Source organism: Vigna unguiculata, chromosome 8 (genome assembly GCF_037176805.1).
Source record: "Vigna unguiculata cultivar grain cowpea cultivar isolate G323 ecotype 2 chromosome 8, ASM3717680v1, whole genome shotgun sequence".
Classification (NCBI taxonomy): Eukaryota; Viridiplantae; Streptophyta; class Magnoliopsida; order Fabales; family Fabaceae; genus Vigna; species Vigna unguiculata.
Window position 1 is genome coordinate 3,696,226 of NC_140799.1, and position 27,844 is coordinate 3,724,069.

Genomic DNA, 27,844 nt, shown 5'->3' on the forward strand with positions numbered 1-27,844 from the left:
GATATAAAAACAATATGAATTTTATAATTTTTTTATTAATATCAATCAAATCATCCCAATTGCATAAACAAAATTAGTTCTCTTTCCATTCCATTGGTTTCAAAATGTGCACACAGAAACCTTTTGAGCCAAAAACAAATTTGGTTTTTGAGAAAATTACTAGGGATATTATCTTTGCTTTCATAACATTTCCTACAAATAAATTCTCTTCTATGCTTATTCTCTTTGAGGCATTAAAATCTATTAGAAACTAAAATATCACCAATAAAATTTGATGATGATCTGTAATAAATGTTAACCAATACTAAAGAGTTCATTACTAAAACAACTGCTTCAAAAAGTGTGATAAACATCAATCTTTTTTCACAGAAGTCATTCCATCTTGCTATATAAACAACAAAATGTGTGAATGCTTAAAAAAGATGAGAATCTGAAACTTGAAATAGCTTCTTCATAAGTTGCATACCAGTTTCACCAACTAACTACACAAACATGACTGCATAATACAAACTCTGATAAACACCAAAAACTAGTTGATTAACTTCCCAAAAGAGATAACTCGTATTCCAAAATATGATCTAAAAGTGTTACTTGGTGAAGAGGGAAGAACCAAAGCATGAACATGAACATGAACATGAAGATCTAGCAATGTGATAGGTTTCCAACAAGGTAAGTCCCCACCACAAACCACAACAGCAAAAGTAGAGACACTGATAGTAGTCCAAGTAAGAAGGGCCACCCAATCATCACAACTCCTAAGAAAGCAACCATACAAAAAGGCATGAAAGATCTTACAATTGCCCAGAAACCAACCCAGTGCCCCTTCAACATAATCAAAGCTGCTACATTCACAATGTTCCAGTCCATTGATCCGTCGTAACAAACGCGATTCAGACAGTTGGCCACAAATGAGTGGCAGTTGCAAGTGAAAATGTTGTGAGTTTTGGTCTCGTAATCCCGCAGACTAGCTTGTAATGCATCATCCCATGTGATTGCAGTGCCATAATCAACATGTCGATAACGTTGCTTGCATTTGTGTGCAGATAGGTTAGGAGGGAAGCAACACTGCAACAACAGTTGAGGTTATAAAGAATGTAAACTAAGAGTTTATTGTGCTTCTAAACAATTAAAGAATTGACACCAACCAGATATTTAATGGATAGAGTCTATGATGGACCAAAATTTCAATTTGTATCATGTATCCGTGTCTAACACGTATCTATATCCAACACTTTAAGATAATTTGTCAATACTTATCTATGAAGTATTCAGTCTATAAAGCACTAATATTTTTATGGTGACAATAATTTATAACTTTTTTATTTTGACAATATTTAATACATTTAATTTTAATTTTATTTTGGATTCGTATAATATCAATCATATATTTATCATGTTTTTAAGAATTTTGTACATTTTCAATATATATATATATATATATATATATATATCACTATCGTATTTTATTATTTTCAAAATAAATGTATCGATGCATTAGATAGTGTCGTATCTGATACACTGTATCGCATCCTTGCCTCATAGGGTAGAGTGAAAAGAATAGCTTAGCAAATTGATTGATTTTCCAAAATCAGGGTCGTCATAATAATCTGAGCTTGTTGAGGTTTTAAAAACAATCATTATCTAGTTCAAATTTAGAATGTATGCTCCATTATCTAGTAGGTGGATTTACAAACAATCATTAACACCATTAAGGTTTAGAATGACAAATGAAGCGCCAATAAATTAATAAGAGTATACAAAACCAATTGCATCTAAGATATCTATCTCTTTAAAGATGACAAGTACAAATATTTGTGTGAAGCCTTTTGAGTGAGCGAAAAAGGGGTAAAATGACAAAAGTTCAGACTTCATTTGATGTATGGAAGGGTAAAAAATAAGGAAATTCTTACTTTAAAGTAAATGATTCATATAATACATATCTCAAGGTAAAACCTCTAAGATTCAAATGAGAGGTGATTATTTATGTTTTGACCTTAAAGAACCTCTAACTCCAAATGTAACTCATTTCTGAGTCATTGTCATAGTTGGTAAATTAGTTTTCCTAATAAATCAATGTATACCTTAACAATTTAACCCATAACTATATTGACTATAAAAGATCATTAGTAGACAAAACTCCCATAACCAACAAAAGATAGTTAATTGAATTTGGCATAATACTATTTTGCAAAAACATGAATGCATTCATAAATAAGAACAATCTGTGTAGAAAAAGGGCAATTTGATAAACTACCTGTTCACGGTCGAGTTGCAAGTATCTTGCCACCGAACCAAACGCAAAATCATCGACATGCACTTCATGTGATCCTGAAAAATCTATAATAACTCCATCCTCCCTACAAATGCCAACATGACCAAAGAAGGGAGCCAACCATGAGACCACAGGAAATGGATTCCAAACCAAACAACATGGAAACTTTGCATTGGTTGGATCAATTTGATCTAGAGGCCACAACTCATGCTGTGTCCTTTCTTCAATTTGTGAAAGTTCAATGTCATAACTTGTATTTAACTCCATAGTAAAAGTCTATAGCACAACAAACTAGTCCTCTGCACATCCCAATTCTGCACAGTGAAACAATTGTTCCTTTGTTAGTTTGATATACTTAATCATGTATCAGCAAACCTTATGACACAAATACCTAAGTTGCATGCTTGTAAATAGTTCACAGCAACCTTCTTATAAGATCTTTAAAAATTCCCATATTATCAATTCTGTAATTACTTTACATTAATAAGCTAAACAGTTCTCTTGCTTCATGCCTTTGAGCTTATCAGCATATATGAATTTAATATTACAATCTTAAAAGAAAACTTTCATGCCTGCACAATGCACATTCCTACATCTGGTTTAAACTTGTTCTTATAATATGAAAAATTGACATAATTTTTGGTCCTATTACATAACACAGAAAAGTACCACAGTTTTTAGAATAGTGCTTTTCTTACACCTATCATTCTCCTAAACAGAACATAATAATAAACTATTACCATATCCATAACCATAATCAAAGTGTCTAAATGAGATGAAATGTCTATATATATATCACCAATAAAAAAACATTCGTGTGAATTCCGCCAAGTGCTGAAACCCCACCAAATGGAAAACATAAAACCAACAGTGTCCAGTGTCAAACTACAGACTCAAGCAGAAAGTCAATCATAACTCCAACAGAAAAGACCATAGAGAAAAACACACAATCAATCACACATTACTTTACCACAAAATCCCTCAACCATGAAAGCAATTAACTTTAGCCCCTCAAAAACAACCCAGAAAAAAAAATGGAACAGAAAAGCAGAAAAGAACTTACCTTTCCCTGTGGGAATAGTTCTCCACTGTCCTCATTATATAAGCATGAATCCCCACATTGGAGATATCGATAAACACTTCAACCGGTTCATCAATGTGCATAAGATGTCAGAAGAACCAGAGAAGTTGAGAACAGAACATATGTGTGAGGAAATCACAGCTCAAAGGAAAATCACAAAGGAAAGTTTTGGGGAGTTATTGCACTTTGATATGCAATTTATGTATGTTTAAGATGAAACCAACCACTTGGGAAAAAAATCACAACACAGATTCACAAAGTCCACAAGCTATTATTCTCTTCCTAGAAATATTAATTTTAATTTCGATTTAATTATTCTTTGTTTCATTTAGGAAAAATGTTTTGGAACCAAAGCAAAAGACCGAGAAATGGGAAAGGTGCATGAACCTTTCTTCACTTTTCAATTTTTTATCTTTCGTGGTGGGCCCCTATGATGTCTACAGAGTTCTTGCATTTTTCTTTTCAATCTCAAGTTGTAAAAAACGGAGCTTTTAGTAGTAAGAATCGTGTTTTCCCGATAAAGATGTGTTTTTTAATAACATGGTTAATTTGGTTTTAGTTTTCTAAGATTGTAAATTTTTGAAAGTATTAAACTTTCTCAAAAAGACCTTTTTTTCCTCTATAATAACCGAGCATGCATTCAAGTGTATTACCTTATAGCGTGTTTGTTTTCGAGAGATGAATTTAAAAGATAGTATTAGAATGGATTTAAATAAATTTGAGTGGATAAATTTTTGTGTTTTTTTTAGAAATGTTGGATAATAGTGAGTGAATTTGAGGATACAATTTATAAAAATTTAAAATTATTTGATTGATGTTATGAATAATTTCTTGTTAATTAATTAAAATATAATTTATTATTATAAATTACTATTACCCTTAATCAACAAATAAGATACAAGGTAAAATATTATATATATATATATATATATATTACTTATTCATTATTATTATTTAAGTTGCAACCTTAATTGAGATAGTTTTACAACTTGTATCAATCATATATAATTTTCTTAAAAATATTATTCAAAGAATAAGAAATATAATTAAGTTTAGGAGACTGCAGATTTAATACTAACATATTTAAAAAGTATAATTGTTTATGTCATGAATTTTTCTGTTTTTTTTTTTTTTTATAACATGCATTCTGCTATTGATGAATTCAAAATTAAGGTATTTTGGATTGTTTCCAAACTAAACAAAATCAGATAAAATTTTTCAAATGGATTGAATTACCCCTCAAAATAGAATAGATTAAATCGCGATTTGACCCAATCTTCAGTTTTATTAACATATTAGTATTTGGTATTGTTCGAATGATTTAGGTTCGGATGAACTTGTTTTTAAGTACACACTTTTAAAATAAGAAAATAAATAAATATTCTTTTATAAATTAATGTAAGTAAACTTGTAGAACTTTTTTTTGGATAAAATTTTTTAAGATCAAAATTTGTATTAGGTATAAATTATTTAAACTAGAGAAAAAAAATTACTTTTTGCTTTTCTATTTTTATTTGAAAGTAACTATAACAAAAAATTACCGATGCTAGTTTACACTATTATATACTTTTGTAAAAAACTTATTATTAATATTTAAAAATAATTATTATAAAAATTAACGAAGTTATGACCATCATTTATGATAAAATAGCAAAAAAAAGAAAAAATCATTTAATCATTATTGATTTAATATAATAAAATATTTATAGTCTTTCAATATCTGAGCAACATTTACTAACAACATACTATCATTCTTAACATTATTTATAGGAAATGTCAACAAAATTCGTCCTCACAAGTATTTACGGATAAAACCTGCAATAGATAAAAAATGAATATTATAAATAGATGACAGGTATGAGTATTTTTAATACATGTTATACAAGTATCATAGTATTCGTATCCGTAGATATTCGTACCCGCTATACTCTAATTTAAATTAAAAAAAAATGATTAAAATATTAACATATTGATTTTGAATGAGTTATTTTTTTTATCAATTAGTTTTAAAAAATTCATTTATTTGTAAACTGTCATTCAACATTATTTAAATGAGTTATTTAAATTTTGTTTAAAATTTATGAATGTTATGTATTTTATTTTATTTGAATTTACGATTAAAATATGTTATTAAATATTTATTTTTATTTTTTTATAAATATTCGTTGATATCCATGGGTATATGTGAATATTAAAAAATTATGTAACACATAACAAATACCATACGAGTATATGTATGAATATGAGACAAATATTTATCTAACACCTAATATAATTCTAATTATGTATAACATGGTAAACATGAATCCTGAAAGAAATATTTTACAAATGTTAAAGTTTATGGGAAATAGTTTTATTTATAAAACTAAAAACATCTTAGTTTTTAGGAAACATAAGTATGTAATATTAGAGATATCGTTAGTATTATTATTTAATTCATGTCAAAATTCAATCTTTATTTTATGGTATAAGCTGATAATGATCATTGAAATAAACTGTTATTTTCATTGAAGATAATATCTACAAGATATTTTATTGTAATTTATTGTGAAAAGAACTTTTAATTTATATATTATGTTTTAAATTTGACACGTCATGCAAACGTTCATCGCTGGCTATGGCTTATTCCAAAACGTGGAACTGTGGTCGGTGTGAATATACCACAATCACTTATTTTCTCCTTCATCCAACTTATATTTTCAGCACTTTCTTTTGATATTTCATAAAAATGGTTTTCTTCCTAATTTTATTGTTTACTAAATCAAATCTTAAATATGATAATTCTTTGAGAACTTAATTTTTGTTATTTATTGAACTAGTTATGTGTCATAATTATTTTATTGAAAGAAAAATGAAATTAATGTGATTTGGTCAGAGATGAATGGTAGAGTGGAAAGTGATGTTGAAGTTCAACGTTCAATAATCCATATTGGATCCAAACACAATCTACAACTAAGTTTGACCAAAAGGTCATATCTTGTGTCATTATAATAATAATAATAATAATAATAATAATAATAATAATAATAATAATTGGGTTAAATATGTTTTTTATCTCTCAGTGAATTTTGGAATTAGTACCTCCTCAAAACTTTATACCAATTTAGTCCTTAATCTTTAGAAATACATGGATTTAGTCCTTTTTACCAAATTTTGTTAAGTTTATTTGATATTTTAAACGCATTTTATGATAATATTTGAGTTAACATTAAAGCAAAAATGTGTCAAACGGTATAAAAAATTCAAATACTATCATGAAATGTGCTTGAAACGTCAAATAAATTTAACAAAATTTGGTTAAAAGAACTATATTCACGTATTTTTGAAGATGAGGGACTAAATTGATCAAAAATTTTAGAGAGGGACTAATTCCAAAATTTACTGAAACTTGAGAGATAAAAACATATTTAACCCTAATTATTATTATTATTATTATATATTTTATTATTTAGATATATGATAAAGATCATGTAAGAATTGAATACGTATCAAAAATTTGTTCATACTTTTGTGTAGAGCCATCATGAATATTTAATTGAAAAAAAAAAGATATTTCTTGATATGGTTGTTCTTCCTGAATCTTTGACCAACAATTTTTTTATTTAGTTAAATCATTAATTGCTCCACGAAATAACTATATCAATAATGCTATGAAATGATAGAGAGATAATGAATAAAAGGGAGAGGTTAAAAGAAAGAGAAATATATAGTACAGTGTTAAATATTTTGTTACAAATTTTAGGTGTAAATATGTATTTATCAATATATAATTGCTTTACAACCCATTTGACTGAAATGAAATGAGAATGGGAAGCTCATTTGTAGTAAAATAATGTAGCATTTGGTGTAATATATTAGACTCACTATATACTAAATTTCATTGGGTTGTATATGGTCTAATAAAGTAAATTTAAAAGTTTAATTTAGTTTAATTATATATTCGATTTACAATTACTTGCATGAAATACTGACTAAGAAGAATTTATCTCTTATGAATCTAATCTTAACACATTTAAGAAATTTTGTAGATTTATCTAATACAACCAAGAAAAATATTATTTCATGATGCCTTTTGAGGTGTATACATTCTTTGAATAGAGAGATGTGAAGGGATGAGAAATGTGAGAAATGCAATAGAGATTTAAAGAAAAACACAAGAAGATAAATTAAGAAATGAATAGATCTAAGAGACATGAGAATATTGAAAATATATAATTATTTAAAAAAATATGAGCAATATTAGTTTTATTATTAGTATGGGAGACAACATATTTGGTGATGTTCTAACTTTCTTGTGCAGCTTTGGAGGTGCTGAATGGCTGCCAATACCAGAAAGATTAGATTGCTGGGGAAAACTTGAATTTTTCTTCTTACTCCAAGTCATTTTTTCTTTGGTTTATGTACTAATTTCAAGGAACATGCAACATGTGGTTAGGACTTTCTCTATTGTGAATTTCTTTCTCTAATAATTGAAAGTTGTTGCAAGTTATACTTATTTTTATTTTTTTGGCAAAGCATACAATGAAAAATTAACATTATTTATTTTTAGGTTGTTCCTCTGTTCCAACAACCACCTCACAGTGAAATTACATTGATCAAAAGGAAACAAAATATATATATAAAAATGATTACATTGTATATATGTTCATTTGTTTCCAGATTTACAGTATACACATGGTGTGTAAAAGGCAACATAAGATATGTACACCTAACATAGAATCTGATACTAAATATATGGAGAACTTATTCCTGCCAAATATCTACAATTCATGTAAGGTTGGATACACTTTTCCATAAAACCTTATATAAGCAAAAATAAGTAAAAAAATTGAAATAAACTTTTTCATAAACCAAATTAACTTATGCATGAGTTTAAAATCTGATTTTGAGAACATCCTTATAAGTTAACTTCTGCATAAATTAATTTTGGTTTTTTTGAAAAGATTTATTTCATTTTTACTTTTTATCTTTCTGATAAGTGTTTAAGGAAAAAATTATGCAACCAAACACTCTTACTATAAATTGTAATGTATTATTGAAGTTCAGATTCATCACGAAAAGCATCTGGTTCAAATAATCTTGCAGAATCATCATTGTAAACTCCAGGTACAACTCGAACTTTAGGTTCTTTTGATGTCAGATTTTGGTTCCCATCAATGTTGATGAGGATAATAGCACATACAAGTAAAGAAGTTGCCAAACTTACAAGAGTAATTTTCAATCTGCTCAGCACAGGCTTCACCTTAAACAAAATAAAGTTCTTGGTTAAGTTAATTCATTAGGAAGATTACTTGAGTTCCAATCAAAGTTAAATGTTATCATTTGCAGAAGGCATAAAAGTTCTTCCTATTTTTTAAAGTGATTTATACAAAGGAACAGCATAAGTGTAGCAACAATTGTAGTAGGTCCAAAAGAAGAACAATAATGTACATAATATTATGACTCTAGCAATAACACTGAAGTTATGTGTAAAAGTGACAATGGTTTAATAGAATGCTTACAGAAAATGATCCCAGGAGTCTATCACGGGCCAAAACTTCAGCAGTCTTCACCCATATCTGTTGAGAAACATGAAGAAGCCTTCTTAAGTGGTAGAATACAATATTTGTTCATACCACCCAAAACAAAAACAAAGGAAATCCTTGCATGAGACATTGCACCCATCATCAAGAACGAGTATGGCCTTGCAGTAAGTGCAGTTTTAGAATAAAGTTTAAAGGAAACTGAAGCAAGGATAGGGAGACAAAGAAAGACAAGTGTAGATATAGTAAGTGAAAATATGTGACAAAGAGATATATAGAAAGAAAAAAATAAAGATTATCAAATAGATGTGTATATATTGTGCAGGTGACCACGTATACTTGGGTCCAAGTTTTGAATTTATGATCTACAAAAAATGTTAAACAGGTCCACTCAAAGTAGCTCAACAAATTTGTAAGGATTTCAGAAGGAGCTCAACAAAGAACACCCTAAAAGATCTATTGATCATACTCTTAGTATTTAGCGTGGATAACTTACTGGACCAAATGAATAGGCACAAATCAGAGGCAAAAACTTTTTCAACCATGTATTTTTCACGCAAACATCATTTGCTTCATGTCACTGCTATATGTTAGTTTCCTTTGTAGTAGCGGTGGGTAGCACCAATACACACAGTAGTGTACTCTACATAATTGTTTGGAGAGCTACGAATAATACATTTTATTGTTGGAGTTCTTCACTGGGGAGAGAAACAAACCACCAAAGAAAAAGCCATTCAGGACCCAAATAACAAAGACCAACAAAGTCGACACATTAAAACATTCAAACTAGCCATGATAATTCGTGGAATAGGCAAATACAACAAATTATACTGCACCAAGATTTTGCATGAATGAAGCTAAAACATTCAGAGAAAAAAGAGGGGAAGAACCGAAAAGAACATACCTGACCATCATACCACCCTGTTTCCTCATCTGTAATATTAGGAGAAAAATACGATTATGCATCCATTCGCAAAGTTTTCAACACTAATTGTTGAATCTTAAATTTAAAGGAAATTTCCTAATTTTATGAAATTCAATTTTCTTGTAATTTTTATACTCCACTTTATTTATTTTTAAATATTGAATCCTTGAAAAGTATGCGTAATGTGAAGTAATTAAAATAAAATAAAAAATTCACATAATTTCATGTGTTCCAATACATTTCAGTAAGAAAATGAGTTAATATCGTTACTACACAGATGTTGTAGGATGAATTAAGTCTTGTGAGTGTAAAATTCAGTAATTATAAACATTTTTATATTATTAACTAATAAATAACTATTATAAAATTTAATTAATTTATTATAAGTAACTGCGTGATTAGGTTACCATATAATAATTTCGTATTGTTATGATGTTTTAATTAAATTTAATAATACACACAGTTTAACTTTTTTGGAATATCAGTGTAAAACTTATTATCCAGACCAGAAGAAACCATAGTATGTATTATAAAAAAACAATGAACTTATTGTGTATGAAGATTTGTGGGAACACAATCATTTTAAAAATTATATTTATAACAACTTTTTATTGGTTGTAATGTAAAGTTTGTTCCATTAAAAATATTTACATTGTAAAGTATATTTTTTATTTTAAATTTGTAAGAAAAAAAAACAAATCACCAACACACTAAAGTTGTTATATTGAATGTTTGACTTAAGCTGCATAAATTTTGTGATGTATTTTCATTGGTATAAAACCTTTAAACAATGCTGCTTATTTAAACAAGCAACTCCCTTAGGCAGTATACTTCAAAGTATATGCTTTAATGATAAAAACTTGTTAAACAACATTAGATAATTTATGTCAGTAAGAATATTACATATCATATGCTTCAACACTTAATTAGAGAAAACAAATGCTAGGAGTATAAATTATCTAAAAAAATATTTTCTTTATAAAACATTTTAAATTCTCTTGATATTGAAACTTATTTGGTTACACTAACATATAATAATCAAAGTCTGTGAGGACAAAATTATGTCATAAATTACCAGAGAAGAGAACTACTAATTCTTTTATAAGATAAAATCAACTTATATTTGATGTTAGAAAAATTAATATAAAACAACTTCTACGAGAATAAACGAATTTTAGTGGATTAAAAAAATGTATTCTGTTCTCTTCTTTTTTTTCTTAAATAAGACCCAACATTGAGAGTGTTTGTATTACAGTTTTGTTACAGCAATGGCAAACTTAAAACTTAAAATCAATGTTGTGATGGTTTGGGATGGGATCACAGAGTTGCACACCATGCAAAGAGACTAAAAATATGTTTCCTAAATGAATTATGTCTCTTAATTTTGGTTTGTTTGTTTTGAAGTTTGAACAAAACATGAGCTAAAAAAATTTCAAAGGTATGACAGTAGAGTGAGGGAGGATACATACATTCAACGGTGGCGCTGAGCAATCTATTGCCAACGTAAGCCCAGCCTAAATACATCCTAACGACGGCGAGCGTGACCGCGAAGAGGCCACTGGAGGCGGCGCAGAGGAGGCGCTTGAGGGGCTCGGCCTGGGCGCCGGCGGAGCCGAACCAGGCGACGGGGAGGCCGACGAGGAGAGCGAAGAAGGTCCCCGTGACGAAGAGGCGGGAGGCGTACTCGACGGCGTCGAGGGCGGCCCAGGAAAAGGGGAAGGAGGTGGAGAGAGAGTGGTACTCGTTGATGGGTTGCTGCTCCATAGGAACGGGGCAATCTGTTTGAGGAGCGTTGTTGTTGCTGTTGCTGGTGGTGGTGGAAGAGAAGGATATGAGGGAAGTGGTTAGGGTTGTGGTGTGAATACCAAACAGTGGGATTGGGGAAATTGTGAGTCTGTTTCTTCTTGATGGTAATGGTGATATGCTCCATGCTGTTGCTGCCATTGCCATTGCCCTTTCCTCTGCTTCACTCCTTCTTTTTCTTTGCTTCTTCTATCCATTATCCATTCAAATTACTTATTTTAATTTTAAATGCCTAAATCTAAAATTTAATCATTTTTTATCGTTATAAAATTAAGAAAATAATAATATTAGTCATTCTTTATATCTGTATTTAATATTTTTTATCCTTACATAATTAATAAAAATTAAGCTCATATATATTTAACGTTTGAGTACTAATTAATTCATTTTTAAATTTAAAGGAAAGGTACGGAAATGAAAAAAATGTATATAACTCGTGTTTCCAAATTTGGTCTTGTTTCTAAATATTTACTATGTTTTTGTTTTTCATTTTTTAATCTCCTATTCACAAACAGTATACATGTATTACTGTTGTAAATGTTTTATTTAAAAAAAAAAAAATCCTCCAAGAACGAATCTTTTAAGAAAAGTTTTAAAAGAGAGTATTTAAAAAATACACCATATTCAATGAATACAAAATTCTGCATAACAAATACTACTAAAAGTAATAGTGCTTTAAAAATGATCACGACGTGGCACCACTTAAGTATATTGAAAGTTATGCTTTCATAGGTTCACACTTTTTCTTGTATGATAATTTTTTAAAAATGAGTCAAGTTATATCATCAATTAACCTCATAATATTTGTTTTCTTTTATCGAATTGTATGGTTTGAAACGCTCGCCATTCGATCGTAACTAATGTTGTACCAAATCATAGATGACATAAAAATTTGACTAATTATCTCTCTCTTAGTGAAGCAAAAAGTAGAATCTTGAAGTCATTTTAATCTTTCCTTAAGGAATACCATCTTCAAGGAAGCTCTCAATTCTTAAGAAGTATTTTCCTAACATGGAATTGGAATAGGAAATCCCCGTTTGAACTATATATGTTAACATCACAGGAACACCATTTTGAAAACGAAAATGTGAAAACATTACTGAAGATTCCCATAGAAAAGTTTAGCAATTTGGATGTTGTAGTCCGTGGCAAATATCAAACTAAGAGATAATGATCATAACAGAGGTATACTTGCTGAAGACAAACTCAAACTGAGTAATGTTTTTTTTTTTTTCTTTTTTCTGTTCTTTTTCTTCTGTTTACATTTGCATGAGTACCTGAGAGATCGCATGTTTACAATTCCAAATAAGACCTCTACAGACAAAGAATAATTTTGTACTTTTTTTTTTTCATTTCAGTTTCTTGTTTTTCTTCCCTCTCGGGATTCTTCATTTGTACCTACTCCAACTAAACCTCCACTGCACTTATGCAGATATTGGGGAGGACCCTGCTCTTTTTCTGAAGGGGTTGTGTCCAGTGACAACTTTCAATGTACCTGACATTTCTCAGGAAATCTTTTGATGTCAAGATGGACGAAAAGAAAAAAACTAGCTGTTCTGGTTCTTTGAACCAACGAACAACTTTAGGTATTATTACAGTACCTATGTTATAGACAACTTCGTTTAATGTGTTGAACCCGTTTTTGGGGCAACCATATGTTGAAGACGGTAAAGACGAGACATCAGCTGTGAGAAAGATGGCCGCAAGTGTGGCTCCCTGCATCAAAACCAACCCAAATAAAATCAAACAGATAGAACAAACCAGTAGACTCAGTGTAACTTGAAATCAATTTTTTTTTTACTTTTGTTTTTCTATGGTGAGGGAGGGGATGATCCTTGTTCTTATATTTTTCTAATTTTAAGAGCATCAATACTTAGGTTTTCTCGTTCAGGTTTTCTTTGTACATTATTATTTTCTACTTATTTGGGTTTTGATGAATAATGATTGTTTTTCAATGAAGAGATGTGGTCCATCTTAGTACAAATCAACTTATTCTCGTTTTTGTTCTCCCGAGCATCAATATAAGACGAAAATAGGGGAACCCAAGTTTTATTTAGACCATTAACATATAACTAAAATCTAAAGTTTACCTAAGCATATTAACATATCATTATATTATAGTAAAAATCATAATTGTAAAAGAACATGAACTTGGCAAAACTTTGACAATAACAACACTGGCAATAAGCCCACAAATACACAGCTTTCCGAGAACAGAGACTCTCATAATCCACATCGTAACAATCACAAAAGGTAAGTAGAGAAATGGAACTTACGTTTGCCAGCAATCACGTATAATCTGTGCTACTACCGGATTGACATCTTCTGGAATTTCAAGCCGTTTGTTTTGGAATCCAACAGCTCCAACAACCTGCATTGGGTTCAAACCTTTCCAGGGAATTCTTGTAGTAATCAACTCCCACAAGATCACGCCAAAACTATACACATCACACCTGCATGCAAACTTTAACTATCACATTGGGAACTTAGACATCATATTTGAGTGGAGCATACAGAAATGTGGATTAAACTGACTTCTCATTGGCTGGCTCATTTCTCAAGACTTCTGGTGCCATCCACTCAGGCTGCAGGTAAAAGATATATTTAGTTTTTTTGATAAATATTATATATCCCATAATGAAACCAACTACGGTGATAAACTGATAATTTATATCAATTACGAATAGCGAGAAATAACAAATTACCGTTCCAGCACAAGACTTTGATGACAAAAATGTATGGTGCTTCATTCTTGACAGACCAAAATCACAAACCTGAGAAAAGACAAAGAAACAAAATAATAATATATAATTTTAATAGATGTTAAAAAAAGGTCAGGAAAAAGGGTTTAAATTGTCACAAATGTGAAAGCATGACAATTCAAAGACGAGAAAATATTGTCTTTCATCAAGCTTTAATTAGAATTAGTATGAGCGTAGTTAATTTTCGTACAACAGTTCTATGTCTATCCACTTCTGGAGTTAAAAAGTGAAAATAAATTATTTACTTAATGTTCTTTAACGACTTTTATACACCAAGCCCAAGAATAGTTTAGTATCAAATCTAGTGAGATACTTTCTGTCAGACACAATGTTGGATGCCGGTCTAAAGCCATATCAATTAAGCACATTTTGAAAACGTTTTAAAATATGCCAGACATAGCTCAGAAAATTGTCTCATGATCACATACCCATAATTCCCTGGATAATAGTTAATTCAAAGTGCATAAAGATTAGTTAGTACTTATATATGCTTATATCGAATGCAAATACTGTGAGTGCGGGGGCAGCAATTGGCAGCAACAAGGTTTGGATATTGCTTCACTTTGGAATAGTAGCTGCAATGGCTTCAATCGCAGCCCAAACAGCAGTGCCCTAGAGGACATTTTTTTAAAATCCACTCTTTCCCTGAAAAGAGGGCTGAGGTGGGGAGTTGAGATTTTCATAGTGTAGTGTTAGAATTATTACCTATTGTATCATTAACCTTATGTATAGGGTATTCAGTGTGGGAAACTATCTACTGTATCTACTGATGCATCTAATCATGCCTAGTATCTTAGAGCAGTCTTTTCATATGTACTTGCTTCATTATAAATAGAAGAGAAGGAGAGTGGTACTGTTGTCCAATACTTATATATTTTAAAGTCTCAGTCTCAAGTTGGTATCAGAGCGGGTCGATCCCGCTCTGGTTTCTGTCTCATCAAGTCCATCACCGTTAGTCACCGCGGCTGTCCAAGTTCGTTTAACCTCGTTTCTGAACTACCCAACACTGTCAAACAACATTTCAACACTGTCCGCCACTGTCTGCAGTCCTTCGCCGCCGTCCACCGGTGTCATGTGTTGCAGCTCCCAATCCTAAAATGTTACATGATCAGCTTGGTCACCCTCACCTGTCCAAGTTAAAGAAAATGTTTCCTGAACTTAGTAGTCTCCAGACTTTAGAATGTGAGTCATGTCAACTAGGAAAACATGTTAGATCTACCTTTCCTAAAAGGTCTCAATCAAAGTGTACTTCTAGTTTTTCTGTCATCCATTCCGATATCTGGGGACCTAGTCGTGTCTCATCTTTTGGCTTTAGGTATTTTGTTACTTTCATTGATGAATATTCGAGATGTACTTGGGTTTATCTTATGAAAGATCGTTCTGAATTATTATCCCTCTTCACATCCTTTTTGAATAAAATCAAGAATCAATTTGGTCAAGTAATTAAAATCTTAAGAAGTGACAATGCCAAAGAGTACTTTTCGTCTGCTCTTTCTAATGTTTTGAGTTCCCATGGTATCCTGCACCAGTCTACTTATCCTCATACGCCACAACAAAATGGTATAGCAGAAAGAAAAAATAGACATTTAGTTGAAACTGCTCGTACCCTTTTGCTTAGTGTCAACGTTCCTGTCCATCACTGGAGAGATGCCATCTTAACTGCAGGTTTTCTTATTAATCAGATGCCATCTTCCTCTCTCAATCATAAGGTCCCTTTCTCCATTCTGTTTCCAGAAAATCCTCTCTTTCACACTTCTCCTAGAGTTTTTGGTTGTGTATGTTTTGTTCATGACATGTCTCCCGGGTTAGACAAGCTTTCTGCTCGCTCTCTCAAATGTGTTTTCTTGGGCTATTCACGACTTCAAAAAGGGTATCGATGTTACTCTCCTGAAACCAAGAAATATTACATGTCTGCTAATGTTACATTTTTTGAACAGACCCCTTACTTCTCTCCATCTATTCAAGATGTCCATGTCATACAGCAAGTCCTTCCTATTCCCGTGGTTGAGTACAATATTTCCAATGTCCCTGTCACTCCAAGTCTCGACCAAAATCCTCTTGAGCCATCATCTCCACCTATTGATTCTCTCCAACACAGGACGCCAACAAATAGTCCAGTTGTTCAAGAACATGGTGAATCCCCTACTTCAGATTCTTCTCCCTCGTCTCTTGATCCCACGACTCCTGGTGAAGGTGATTCAGGTTGGCCCATTGCTCTCAGAAAAGGTACTCGTTCCTCTCGAAATCCACATCCCATTTATAATTTTCTTAGCTATCACCGATTATCGTCTTCCTATTGTTCACTTTTATCCTCAGTGTCTTCTGTTGTTATTCCCAAAAATATGAATGAAGCACTTGATCATCCTGGATGGCGACAAGCCATGATTGCAGAGATGCAGGCTCTTGAAAGCAATCATACTTGGGAGCTCGTGCCCCTCCCTTCGGGCAAGAAGGTTGTTGGTTGTCGATGGGTGTATGCAATTAAAGTTGGCCCTGATGGTCAGGTTGGTCGACTCAAAGCCCGATTGGTTGCAAAAGGGTACACTCAGGTTTATGGCCTTGACTATTGTGACACCTTCTCTCCTGTGGCCAAGATGACTATTATTCGCCTCTCCTTTGCAATGGCAACAATTCGTCATTGGCCGCTTCATCAATTGGATATCAAAAATGCCTTCCTTCATGGTGATCTTGAGGAGGAAGTTTACATGGAGCAACCTCCTGGGTTTGTTGCTCAGGGGGAGTCTAGTATGGTATGCAAATTGCATCGATCTTTATATGGCCTCAAACAATCACCACGAGCTTGGTTTGGAAAATTCAGCTCCATTGTTCAGAAATTTGGGTTAAGACACAGTGAGGCAGATCACTCAGTCTTTTACAAACATACCTCTCCTGGGAGATGTGCCTACCTAATAGTATATGTTGATGATATTGTTATTACAGGAAATGATACTACTGGAATATCTCAACTGAAGGAGCACTTGTGTAAACATTTTCAAACCAAGGATCTCGGAAGCCTCAAATACTTCTTGGGCATTTAAGTAGCTCAGTCAAAAGATGGAGTTGTAATCTCTCAAAGGAAATATGCTCTTGATATATTACAAGAAACAGGTATGATTGACTGCAGACCAGTAGAGAGTCCTATGGACCCAAATCAGAAGTTAACAACAGAAGAAGGCGAATTATTCTCCGATCCAGAGAGATATAGGAGGCTCGTTGGAAAGTTAATTTATCTCACTATTATGAGGCCTGATCTATCTTTCGCAGTTGGAATTGTTAGCCAGTTTATGCAGACTCCATGTCTTGGACATTGGAATGCCATCATCCGTATTTTAAGATACCTCAAGAAGGCTCCAGGACAAGGTTTGCTATACGAAGATAAAGGAAATGTTCAAATCTCTGGGTACTGTGATGCTGATTGGGCAGACTCTCCTATTGACAGACGCTCTACTACGGGATATTGTGTCCTCCTTGGAAGAAATGTTATCTCTCGGAAAAGTAAGAAGCAAAATGTAGTGGCTCGATCCACCGCTGAAGCTAAATATCGGGCAATGGCGTCTCTCACGTGTGAACTCGTATGGGTAAAGCAATTTCTTCAAGAGCTTAACTTCTGTGAAATTCAGACCATGAAGATGTACTGTGACAACCAGGCTGCTCTCCACATTGCATCAAATCCAGTGTTTCATGAGAGAACTAAACACATAGAAAATGACTGCCACTTTGTTCGAGAAAAATTGATGACCAAGGAAATTTGTACTGAGTTCGTTGGATCAAATGACCAACTTGCAGATGTGTTGACCAAGTCATTAAGGGGACCTCGGATTGAGTTCATTTGTTCCAAGCTTGGTTCATACAATTTGTATGCTCCAGCTTGAGGGGGAGTGTTAGAATTATTACCTATTGTATCATTAACCCTATGTATAGGGTGTTTAGTGTGGGAAACTATCTACTGTCGTATCTACTGCTGCATCTAATCATGCCTAGTATCTTAGAGCAGTCTTTTCATATGTACTTGCTTCATTATAAATAGAAGAGAAGGAGAGTGGTATTGTTGTCCACTACTCATATATTTTAAAGTCTCAGTCTCAAGTTGTAGAATTTAAAAATTCGCTAATTGGTTGTTGCTTGCCACTCCTACGTAACATCAAGATTGACTAACCTAACACCCAGTCACCTTCCTTTCAATTTTTTTACAACCAACACCAACTCATCTCCGGTGACACCATCCGTTCACTCTTCTCTGTTCTAAACTCTAAACCTTCAATTTCCAGTGATACAATTATGCCTTTTGTATTTTGTTTGATTCCTTGACTTTTATTCTTATATGCTGGCATATTTTGCTTAAACCAACGAGCTTTATTGTTAATTATAGATGTCATGGAATGGGCCATTATTTAGCATTTACAAGTATAAATTATTTAATTAGAATACAAAAATTTAGAATAGTGGTCCTCTCACCGTGCACTATTATACAATAGCATTTTTGGGGTTGACTGCTTTGAACTATTATCCAATATTGATAAGTATGATGCATCTTGTTGTGGGAACATATAAAATTTCACTAGGGTCAGCTATATAACTATGATATACATATACATCATGTTATGGGAACATAAATTAAAGAATTTCACAAGATTAACTCAAAAATCATTCTGATTAATTATCAATAACGCAATTATATGTGATGAAATCATTTAACAATTACTAGAACTGTTTAGAATTCTTTAATATACTGTTTTTCATAGATTAGTTTTGCATGTGGGAGCATTATCCCACTATGTTAGCTCGACCACATTCATCACACAACAGGACTCGACTTTGTCATACAATAAAGACCAAAAGTTCAGAGATTTTTTATTCACCATGAAATCTCTCTTAACAACAACTTCCTCCAATGTCCTTCTTAGACTCCACCTCCCTATTTTCATTGGACTAAAAACAAACAATCTACTCTTCTTATATGCCTCCAGTGGCCTTCTTTGTACAAGTCCAAAACAACTTCAACTATTGTACATCTTTTCCTCTACAGGTGACATGCTAACATCTAGTATAAAAACAATTTTGCATTTTAAAATTCCTTGTGTAACCAGACCTTTATTTTAACATTCTCAATTTTCCCATTCTCGCCTTTTACTCGCATGGCCCTTTCAAAGTCCAGTATTCACTACGATAAAGTATAGTCAGACGTAAGATTAATATGATAGCCTTTGAGTTAGGTAGATACCGTGATTACAAATAACCCCCAAATTTTTTTCTGCTTTCTTAGCCATCCTGCTTCTATCTTGCGTATGACACATCCTCATTAATTTTATTCTCATTTGGTAATATTGATCTTACAAATTTAAACTAGAAATGTGTGGCATGTCATCTCCAAAATTTAATTTTTAAGTCATATTCCTCGTCTCTTGCTAAAATAAAAAATAGCAATGCGTATACGCTCTTACTCCTATTTAAGTCAAAACCCTTTTTGTTTACATAATCTATGTCCAAAGCTCAAGTTTAAATGTAGCTATTCTCCTTGGAAAAAGTGAGTCACCCTATATCTTGCACTGTGATCAAACTTTCCCTTCATCCATAATACATGTACTTGATCCAAATATGTGGTTTTCCTTTCTCTACTTTTAGAAAGCTTACATATTTTACGTTCTTTATTCTTTGTCCCGATATCTTTGTAAAATTTTTCAAAAGCTTATGATTGCGCTTTACTCAATGTTTCTTACCCATCTCTAGTGTTTTTATAACTTCATAATATTCATAAAAATAAATATATAAAATTATAGTATATATCTAAGTTTAAGATGCAATGTAAATATAAAGTTAATTAAAAATAATATCAAAATAAATGGTAAAAATAATGACATAATAAATTAATTTGTTTAAAATTAATATAGACATGATAGATTAATGTTAATAATACCAACAAAAACACATGCACTCCACATTTTTGTATGTCGGGATTACTTTTAAGTGGAAAAGTTATGTAGTTACTTTGAGTTCAGAGGTTGTGTAATTAAATATTTTAATAAATACAAAGTTATTTTTATTTGTTAAAAGATAACATTTTCTAATTAAAAAACGACAATAAAAATAGTTAACGAAAGTTGCATATCCTTTATATAATGGTACAAATAATGTAGTAGTAATCTAAAGTATGTATTAAGCATAAAAATAAATCAATAAAATAATACAACTGTATCAATGACATTTTATGACCAATTAATTGGACATAAAATAAATTGATACTTTGATATGTGCCTAATCACTAGGGGAAAGGACCCTTAACAGCTAGTTGTTAGGAGGGGAGGGGGGGTGGAGCACACATGGAAATATTTTATTGAGCAATTATATTATTTGATGCAGGACACAGATACTTATAATACCCAAGGGCCTATCAAATTTCTTCAATTTGCACATTTTAGCAGAATAAACTTGTTAATGACGCAGAACAAAAAACATCCATTACTCTCTACCAAGCAAGCATAAGTGTAACTTTTCACCAAGAATATGAATATAAGTGAAGTAATCTATTGATATTTCTTTTTTTTTTCAGCATTGTGAAGTAAACTCCCAAGACAGAATTCATGTAAAAATACCTTAACAATCCAATGCCGGTCAACAAGAAGATTTGGAGACTTCAAATCTCGGTGTACAATGGGAGGATGGCTCGTGTGCAAGTAATTCATTCCCTTAGCCTGGTAAGTGCACGATAAATTCACATTAAGTAAAGGAAACAGAGAATGAGATGACTGCCGATATTGGAGCACTCCTATGGTTCAATATAAAAGCTTTGACAAGAATAAAGCTAAGATGTGTCAATAAGTACGCTGTTTATACAAATATTGGATACAGAGAGATGCTCAAATTACATTTATAAGAAAATCTCAGAGCCATTACACTTGCTTTGCGATAGAATTATATTCATGGACTCCAGTGTTCAGCCCATGGCCAGTTCATTTTCTATATCTTAGTTGTTTCTAATAAATTCCTTGGCTCTACAACAAAAAAGAAAGGGAAATTGTTTTCAACTCTTACCACATCTAGAGCCATGCGCAACCTTTTCTTCTCATCAAGCCGAATATTGGGACGATGCAGTAGCCTATATAAACTGCCTCTGTATACCGAAAGACAAATATACATTAACAAGCAAACAATAATATAGAAAAATAAATTAACTAATTGTTTTTATGGGAGGCAAAGTTGCAAGTTGACTAAATGCCAGAACAAAACATTAATAAATGAAAAAAAATAAATGTACAAAATCAATAAAAGAAAACATTTCATGTAAACATAACCAAAGAGACCATTCAAGAAACTCACAAAATGAAGTCCTATCATTTGCATTCCTGATTCAATAGCCCTACTGATAATATTTAACTTAATGCATAAGACAAAGCTAACCTTGGAAGAAATTCGGTCAAGATAGAGAAATGTGGGGGCCGAGTAATTGCTCCCATGAAGAGCACAACATTAGGATGTCGCAGCCGTAGCATGATCTCAACCTGCAATAAGATATAAAAGGGCATGAATATTATGTGCGTATGACTGCATTATACATATCCATATAGAGGCAATGGCTTACTTCAGATTTGAACTGAGCTAGTGCATCACCAGAGAAATCTTGGTCTAGAAACTTCTTTACGGCAACTTCCTGTCATGCCAACCATTCATGCAAATTACCAAAATCAGTGCACAAAATTACTATCAAGTACTTTCAAGTAGTCAAAGCAACTATGTATAATGAGATCTTCGTCTTTCAATGGATACAAGTAACAAAAGTTTCAAACAAAATCAAGATGACATAAACCAACTGGGAAGTGATATAATGGCCACATATGTCCATTTGCACAAGGAAAAAAAGTGTGCATATTCGTATCCATATTTCATATGCTAATAAAAGCAATTTAGTAAACATCTTGACAACCATGTAGAAACAAACTGAAAGTTCTAAGACCTGCATCAACGTCAACTTATCTAAAGATAAGATTAGTGCTACACCCCATCTCACCCTGATCCCTCTTGGAATCTTAATATTGATAGATATTGATTTCAAAAATAGTTAACAGAAAAGAATTGGTAACTTGGCAGTGCCTGAGACAAGCAATTTGACTTTATAAAATACTATTGCATTTGTATATTTTTTAAATGCTTTTATGAGGATGTAGTAGACCTAGGTCAAGAGCATGGAACACCAAGTGAAAACTTTGCAAGTTAAATTATAACCATAATCCAAATGTGACATGAAACTAGACATGGGCACACAAATATTAATGAGCATTTTAAAAATTAGCACAAACCAGAACAATGAAGCTATCAAGGAGTTAAATGAACATTTTCAGATTATGTAATTTTAAGAACTAATAGAAACAAAAACATTATAAAGAACTCTGTTCATGTACAGAAGGAAACAAAAATGTGAGCTGACTTACAGTGCCATTGCAGTCGGCACGATAAACTTCACCATACGAACCTACAAGGGCATGCGTGAACAAGCTTAGGTACACAAGAATACATCTAAGATGAGCATATTTCCAATCAGCTTGTACTAGGTCTCCATTAATGAAATCTATCATATTAAATAATATATAGCGATATCTAAAATTCCAATTCTGTGTGAATTAACAATTAAGCTATTATAAATTGTCAATTATCTTACTAATGGATCTTTTGTTTAAGCTTAAAAAAAAGTGTTTTACGATGCAATTTGTTTCAGACCTATTTTCCCAAAAATAATAGTTTTAGCAAGTAAAACAACTTTTTAAGAGGCATTATCTTTTTTATGAAAAAAATTTAAATAATTATTATGAGCAGTTAAAAGATAGCACTTTATCAGTCAAAACATGCCAAAAGTGATCTTTTATTTCAAAAAAAAAAGGTGAAAAAAGAGCCCATAAAAGATATAATTATACATGTAAACTGTTATGTCTTTAAATAACAATTATATCTAAAATATAACATTTGAAGCAAGGAAATACACTTACCAATACCAATACGCTCACCAATATCAAGATCCTCCCATTGAATTTCCCATTCTGAGCCTTCACCAAGCACCGGGTTAACTTCCTTGTTTCTACCATCATAACATTCTCCATTAACCTCCATCTCATTTCTTTGAACAGCTGAATCTTTGCCCAACCCTCTGTTATTAAAAGAAGCTCCTAAATTCTTTCTATAGCCATTTTCATCATCTTCACAGAAACAGCCAATGCCATTATGCATTTTACAGGAAAGAGCTGCCTTGGGCAAGGAAGATCCAGTACACTTTTCTTTACATATCTTATTACGTGAGTGTATAGAAGCCAAAACAACATTCATTGCGTTAGATTTCTCTACATCAATATTTCTATCAGAAGCATGTAAAAACCCGTTCCTTGTATTATCTCTCTGTGAAGAATTGCAAAATTCAACATCTGTGTGCAATTCTTCTTGTTGTTCAGCTATGCAGTCAGCTGATTGGCATAACCTAGTATCACTGGCTGAGCCCAACCCATCTGAGGGTATGTGAGACTTTTCATACCTTAATAACAAATTATTTGTGTCATCTTGAACAGAATCAACATTTTTTTCATTAACTTTATCTACACCCCTATCTTGGGAATTTATATTTGAAAAAAGATCAGGAGGAGGTAAGGCACCACTCTCTAGTAGAACATTATGTAGTTTTTGGGCAAATTCAGGGTCCTTTGCTGCACTGAGAACATACTTAGAGACATTTTTTACATGCATATTCTCTGCAGGTGATGGTTCTGTATGTGATGAGCATTCATATGCTTCCATATGTTCAAATCTCCTTGTCTCATTAGCTTTAACGTGATTAATTTCATCAGGCTTTGTTTGACTGCCCATAACTAACAATTCTTCTGTCTGGACCCTCCCCACTGTTGAAATTCTACCACAATCAGAAAAGACTCCTGGCACACCAGTTCGACCATCTACTATTGAACCTGTCTTGTCTGGTAGTCCAACAATCTCTGCACAACCCCTAACAGAAAAACTGTTGCTTTCCAGCTGGCTGCTGGGTACCTCGGCAGGAATAAGAGTTCCAGGGGCACCCATCATATCAATGATATATTCACTGCATCAGTACAAAAATTAATAACAGTACTTGAAATTGTTTTGACATAAAGTAAGATCAGTACTGTTTGTGTTGTTAAAAGTTCATTGCCATATATGAGGAGAATAATACTTTGTGGTCCAATTCCTTGAAAAATGTAAATTCAAACACAGTAAGTTGAAGTAACTAAATCAGAAAAGTAACAATAAACTGCAGTTACTGTACTTCAATGATCTAGTAGTCTGCAACAAATTAAAAAACCATTTTCTTACAAACTCAAACGCGGTCACTGCAATATTCTATGCTTCAGTTAACAATGTTATATACTAATTAATTACACAGGTGGTGCCGCTTCCTCATTACATAAGGGAGGTAGAGTTTTACAAAGCATCAGAAGTACATAACAGAAAGAGTGAAATAAAATTGCTTTTGGAAACCAGCCTCGTGTCTGGACTGCCCTAAGAAAGTGTAAACATGCAATATAGAGTTTCTAACTCAATAGAACATACAACGGTCATCATTTATATCAGATGAGAGCTAAATGGTCTTGGAATTAAACTACCTTAAAAGCAATATAACAAAAAGGGAAACAACTTTCTACCGTAAGGTAAATACCTTCCATCATCAGCTTTAATCAAATTCACAGCCCCATCATCAGTTCCTGTATAATAGCTCCCTTTTACCAGCATGCAGGGAATGTTAATCCTATCAGCAAGTACCTAACCACCAGCAGTCAAGTTAGCTTTAGTTGAAATCAAATAAATTGATGAGCTTTCCTGACTTTAAAATTGAAAGAAATATACCTAAATATTTCCACTAAAGAGAGTCAAAAGAAACTCGCTTTAATTTTGCAGATATGACTTGTTAAATATATGTAACTTTTCTGTTAAACAGACTATAAAATAAAATAAAGTGAGCATACCATATGCATGATTGATTTTAACGACAACACATTATACATGTCAAACAGAACAAATAACAAGAGCCATATAACTACACAATAGAGAAAAAAAAAAAAAAAACCTTTCCGCATACTGTTGGATGATGAATAAAAGTTGCTCGAAAGCATTTAGTTAAATAAAATCTAAATTGTTCAAATTTGAATGTCTCACACAGATCTCTTCAATCAATAAATGGAGAAAATTCTCACCTTAAAAAGTAGGGCTCGGTGACGTGAAAGTCCAACATCAAGACAGCCAAGGGGAAGAACAATGGTTTGCATAGAATCCCGTAATTCACGACTCCTCATAGCCCAACTCTTAGTAAGTTTCTCAGCATTAATAACAGGTCCACCCATTCTATTAACAACAACATCTGCGAGCCTCTGAAGCAAGCCACTCAAAATCAGCCCCAGTTCAGAAACACAACACTCCTCGACCAAACTACACGCCTTCCTCTCAAGCTGATTAAGCTCAAGATCTACCACATGGTTCACCAAAATCACCTCACAATCAACATCTCCCGAGACAGGAGCCGTCTGCAGATCCACCAACAATGGCATCTTACCTCGATCAACCAAATTCGAGGTAACCCCAAACACATCATAAAACCCATCCATCACTTTCTCATCATAACCAATCACATTGTAGTTCTGCCACAGTAACAACACCACAACAAACTCTCAGAAACCACACTTCCAAAACAATTTCATTCAAACAGTTTCATTTTATTTTCCTTTAACACTTATCAATAACTTCAAATGTCTATCTATAAATAGCAACAACAAAACAAACTTACTCCAATTATCCAAAACATATAAATAAACTAATAATTAAAAAATAAAAAACAAACTAACATTTACAGGCACCTAATTGGCTAATTCCAGTTACGAGAAATAGAAAATGAGAAAATGCCTTGAATAGAAGCGTTACTACAATAACTATAATCACCATACCCAATAACGAAGCGATTGGAACTGAACTAGGGCATGAGTGTCAGTGAACGAAGCAGAGTAACCGAGGCTGATCTGTTTTGCGGCGTCGATCTGCGCTGATTCCGCGGTGTCACGGCGATCGGAATCGGAAGCACTGATTGCAAGCGCTAGTTGCATCTGAAACTCCTCCTCCTGCAACAAGTTGAACTCGACAACGTCGTTCTGCGCCTCCACGACTGGGCTCGGAATCGGCGTCGGATCCGAAACTACGGTGGGCGAAGAGAGCGAGGAAGTAGAGGGAGCGTGATGCGCGTGCGAGGACAATGCGTTGTGATTGTGATTGTGATTGATGGTGGCAGCGCCACCACCGATGTGAAGCTTTCTGAGAAGGTGCTTCATCTTTGGCATGGATCATCGACCGTAACAACAGATAACGACGATGAAGAAAACGATGACGATGCAGATTGAGATTCCTTTAATCGCTTCTATCCACGCTTTCGCGTTTGCGTTTGCGTTTGCGTTTTGCGTTTTACCCTTAAACCGTTCCTTCTTCAGGGTTTCATTCCCTCCACTTTCTCTTTACTTTCTCTTCCTCTTCTCTCTGTTTTATTTTTCTCTCTTTTTTTTTAATTTCGAAATTAATTATAAGTTATTATTAATAATTAATAATTGGTAATTGTTTAAATCCAAAATAAATTCTGGCCTTGCAAATCCCACCACCCTCTGATGGTTTTTATAATTACAGTTGTAGTTGCTTCTGCGTTGGAAGTGTGATGGCTGTGATAGCTTTCGGCCGTTGGATTCATTGACCGAGAACAAGTTTTACATCGTACGGTTGCTAGAGAAGGAAAAGTCAAAGCGTGTGATCACCGGCAGAAATTATAGCCACGAAATGAGTATTCGGATTGAAATTTTGAGACTTCGATTCAATTGTCTTATCCATTTCCTTGTGAGATCGCGTGAAATTACGCGAATATAGAAGTATTTAATTTAACATTAAGTATTTTAATTTTATTTATTGTTTTCTTCATAAAAATTATAAGAAAATATTTAATTTAACACTATTCATGAGTTTAATTAATGATCATGCATTAACAATACAAAATACTTTTATACTACGAGTTAGTTAAAAATTATTATGGTAAGTTGTTTAGCTCTACAATCATTAAATTAAAAGTCAAAGTTTATTAACTCTATAATGATTATCTTAAGGAATGTTTGACATAAAAGAAAATTTTAGTTTCTTGAGAATCAAAAATATTTACAAAAAAATAAATAAAACATTTAAAACACATTTAATTCATTATATTTTAATTTAATATCATTTCATATTAGCAAGGTAAGAAGGTGTCAAGCTATAGAAAAAAATGAAGTGCAATTTATCCAAATGTTGATGAGGTGAGAAGCTAGTAAATTGTCCTTTGATGATTAGAAAAATCTATTATAAAACATTTTTTATATTATTCATTTATCTCTTTATGTTCTTTTTTTTTCATTTATCTCCTAAAAGAGCATATTCTTTCCCTGTTATTCTTAGCATCTCGTCAAAGGTGTCTCT

General features: G+C 32.5%; 3 protein-coding genes across 4 annotated transcripts; all 3 read right to left on the reverse strand.

Moving 5' to 3' along the window:
• Positions 1 to 294: 294 nt before the first annotated feature.
• On the reverse strand, positions 295 to 3,652 carry RTE1 (protein REVERSION-TO-ETHYLENE SENSITIVITY-like protein (DUF778)). The gene is made up of 3 exons (XM_028082978.2): positions 3,336 to 3,652; positions 2,255 to 2,586; positions 295 to 1,065 (listed from the first exon to the last, which is right to left on the reverse strand). Exons 2-3 carry the CDS (start codon positions 2,537 to 2,539, stop codon positions 643 to 645), a joined length of 708 nt encoding a protein of 235 aa, XP_027938779.1. The 5' UTR covers positions 2,540 to 2,586; positions 3,336 to 3,652; the 3' UTR covers positions 295 to 642.
• A 4,292-nt stretch (positions 3,653 to 7,944) lies between these two features.
• Positions 7,945 to 11,808, reverse strand: LOC114193676 (YCF36, putative (DUF1230)). Of its 2 annotated transcripts, none has more exons than XM_028083563.2 (4): positions 11,270 to 11,808; positions 9,780 to 9,808; positions 8,855 to 8,911; positions 7,945 to 8,589 (listed from the first exon to the last, which is right to left on the reverse strand). In XM_028083563.2, exons 1-4 carry the CDS (start codon positions 11,748 to 11,750, stop codon positions 8,386 to 8,388), a joined length of 771 nt encoding a protein of 256 aa, XP_027939364.2. In that variant the 5' UTR covers positions 11,751 to 11,808; the 3' UTR covers positions 7,945 to 8,385. The 2 variants fall into 2 exon arrangements, with proteins under 2 accessions (XP_027939364.2, XP_027939363.2); XM_028083562.2 differs by having other exon boundaries at positions 7,945 to 8,595; positions 11,270 to 11,807.
• A 986-nt stretch (positions 11,809 to 12,794) lies between these two features.
• LOC114192980 (Protein kinase superfamily protein) lies at positions 12,795 to 26,887 on the reverse strand. The gene is made up of 13 exons (XM_028082665.2): positions 26,308 to 26,887; positions 25,564 to 26,004; positions 25,029 to 25,132; positions 23,341 to 24,434; positions 22,789 to 22,829; positions 21,942 to 22,010; positions 21,761 to 21,861; positions 21,395 to 21,473; positions 20,956 to 21,054; positions 14,309 to 14,377; positions 14,139 to 14,188; positions 13,880 to 14,056; positions 12,795 to 13,319 (listed from the first exon to the last, which is right to left on the reverse strand). Exons 1-13 carry the CDS (start codon positions 26,692 to 26,694, stop codon positions 13,226 to 13,228), a joined length of 2,805 nt encoding a protein of 934 aa, XP_027938466.2. The 5' UTR covers positions 26,695 to 26,887; the 3' UTR covers positions 12,795 to 13,225.
• Between the last annotated feature and the right edge of the window lie 957 nt (positions 26,888 to 27,844).

Bases quoted from the DNA above. Each gene is read 5' to 3' on its own strand.
- RTE1 (XM_028082978.2), bottom strand. From the start codon at position 2,539: ATGGAGTTAAATACAAGTTATGACATTGAACTTTCACAAATTGAAGAA. The intron at 1,066-2,254 runs GTAGTTTATCAA...CTGTTGTTGCAG, and splicing joins TGCAACTCGACCGTGAACAG to TGTTGCTTCCCTCCTAACCT.
- LOC114193676 (XM_028083562.2), bottom strand. From the start codon at position 11,750: ATGGCAATGGCAGCAACAGCATGGAGCATATCACCATTACCATCAAGA. The intron at 9,809-11,269 runs GTATGTATCCTC...CTAATATTACAG, and splicing joins GCTCAGCGCCACCGTTGAAT to ATGAGGAAACAGGGTGGTAT. The intron at 8,596-8,854 runs GTAAGCATTCTA...ATTTTGTTTAAG, and splicing joins GACTCCTGGGATCATTTTCT to GTGAAGCCTGTGCTGAGCAG.
- LOC114192980 (XM_028082665.2), bottom strand. From the start codon at position 26,694: ATGCCAAAGATGAAGCACCTTCTCAGAAAGCTTCACATCGGTGGTGGC. The intron at 24,435-25,028 runs GTATTTACCTTA...GTACTGATGCAG, and splicing joins ATTAAAGCTGATGATGGAAG to TGAATATATCATTGATATGA. The intron at 13,320-13,879 runs GTAAGTTCCATT...GTTTTGATGCAG, and splicing joins ATACGTGATTGCTGGCAAAC to GGAGCCACACTTGCGGCCAT.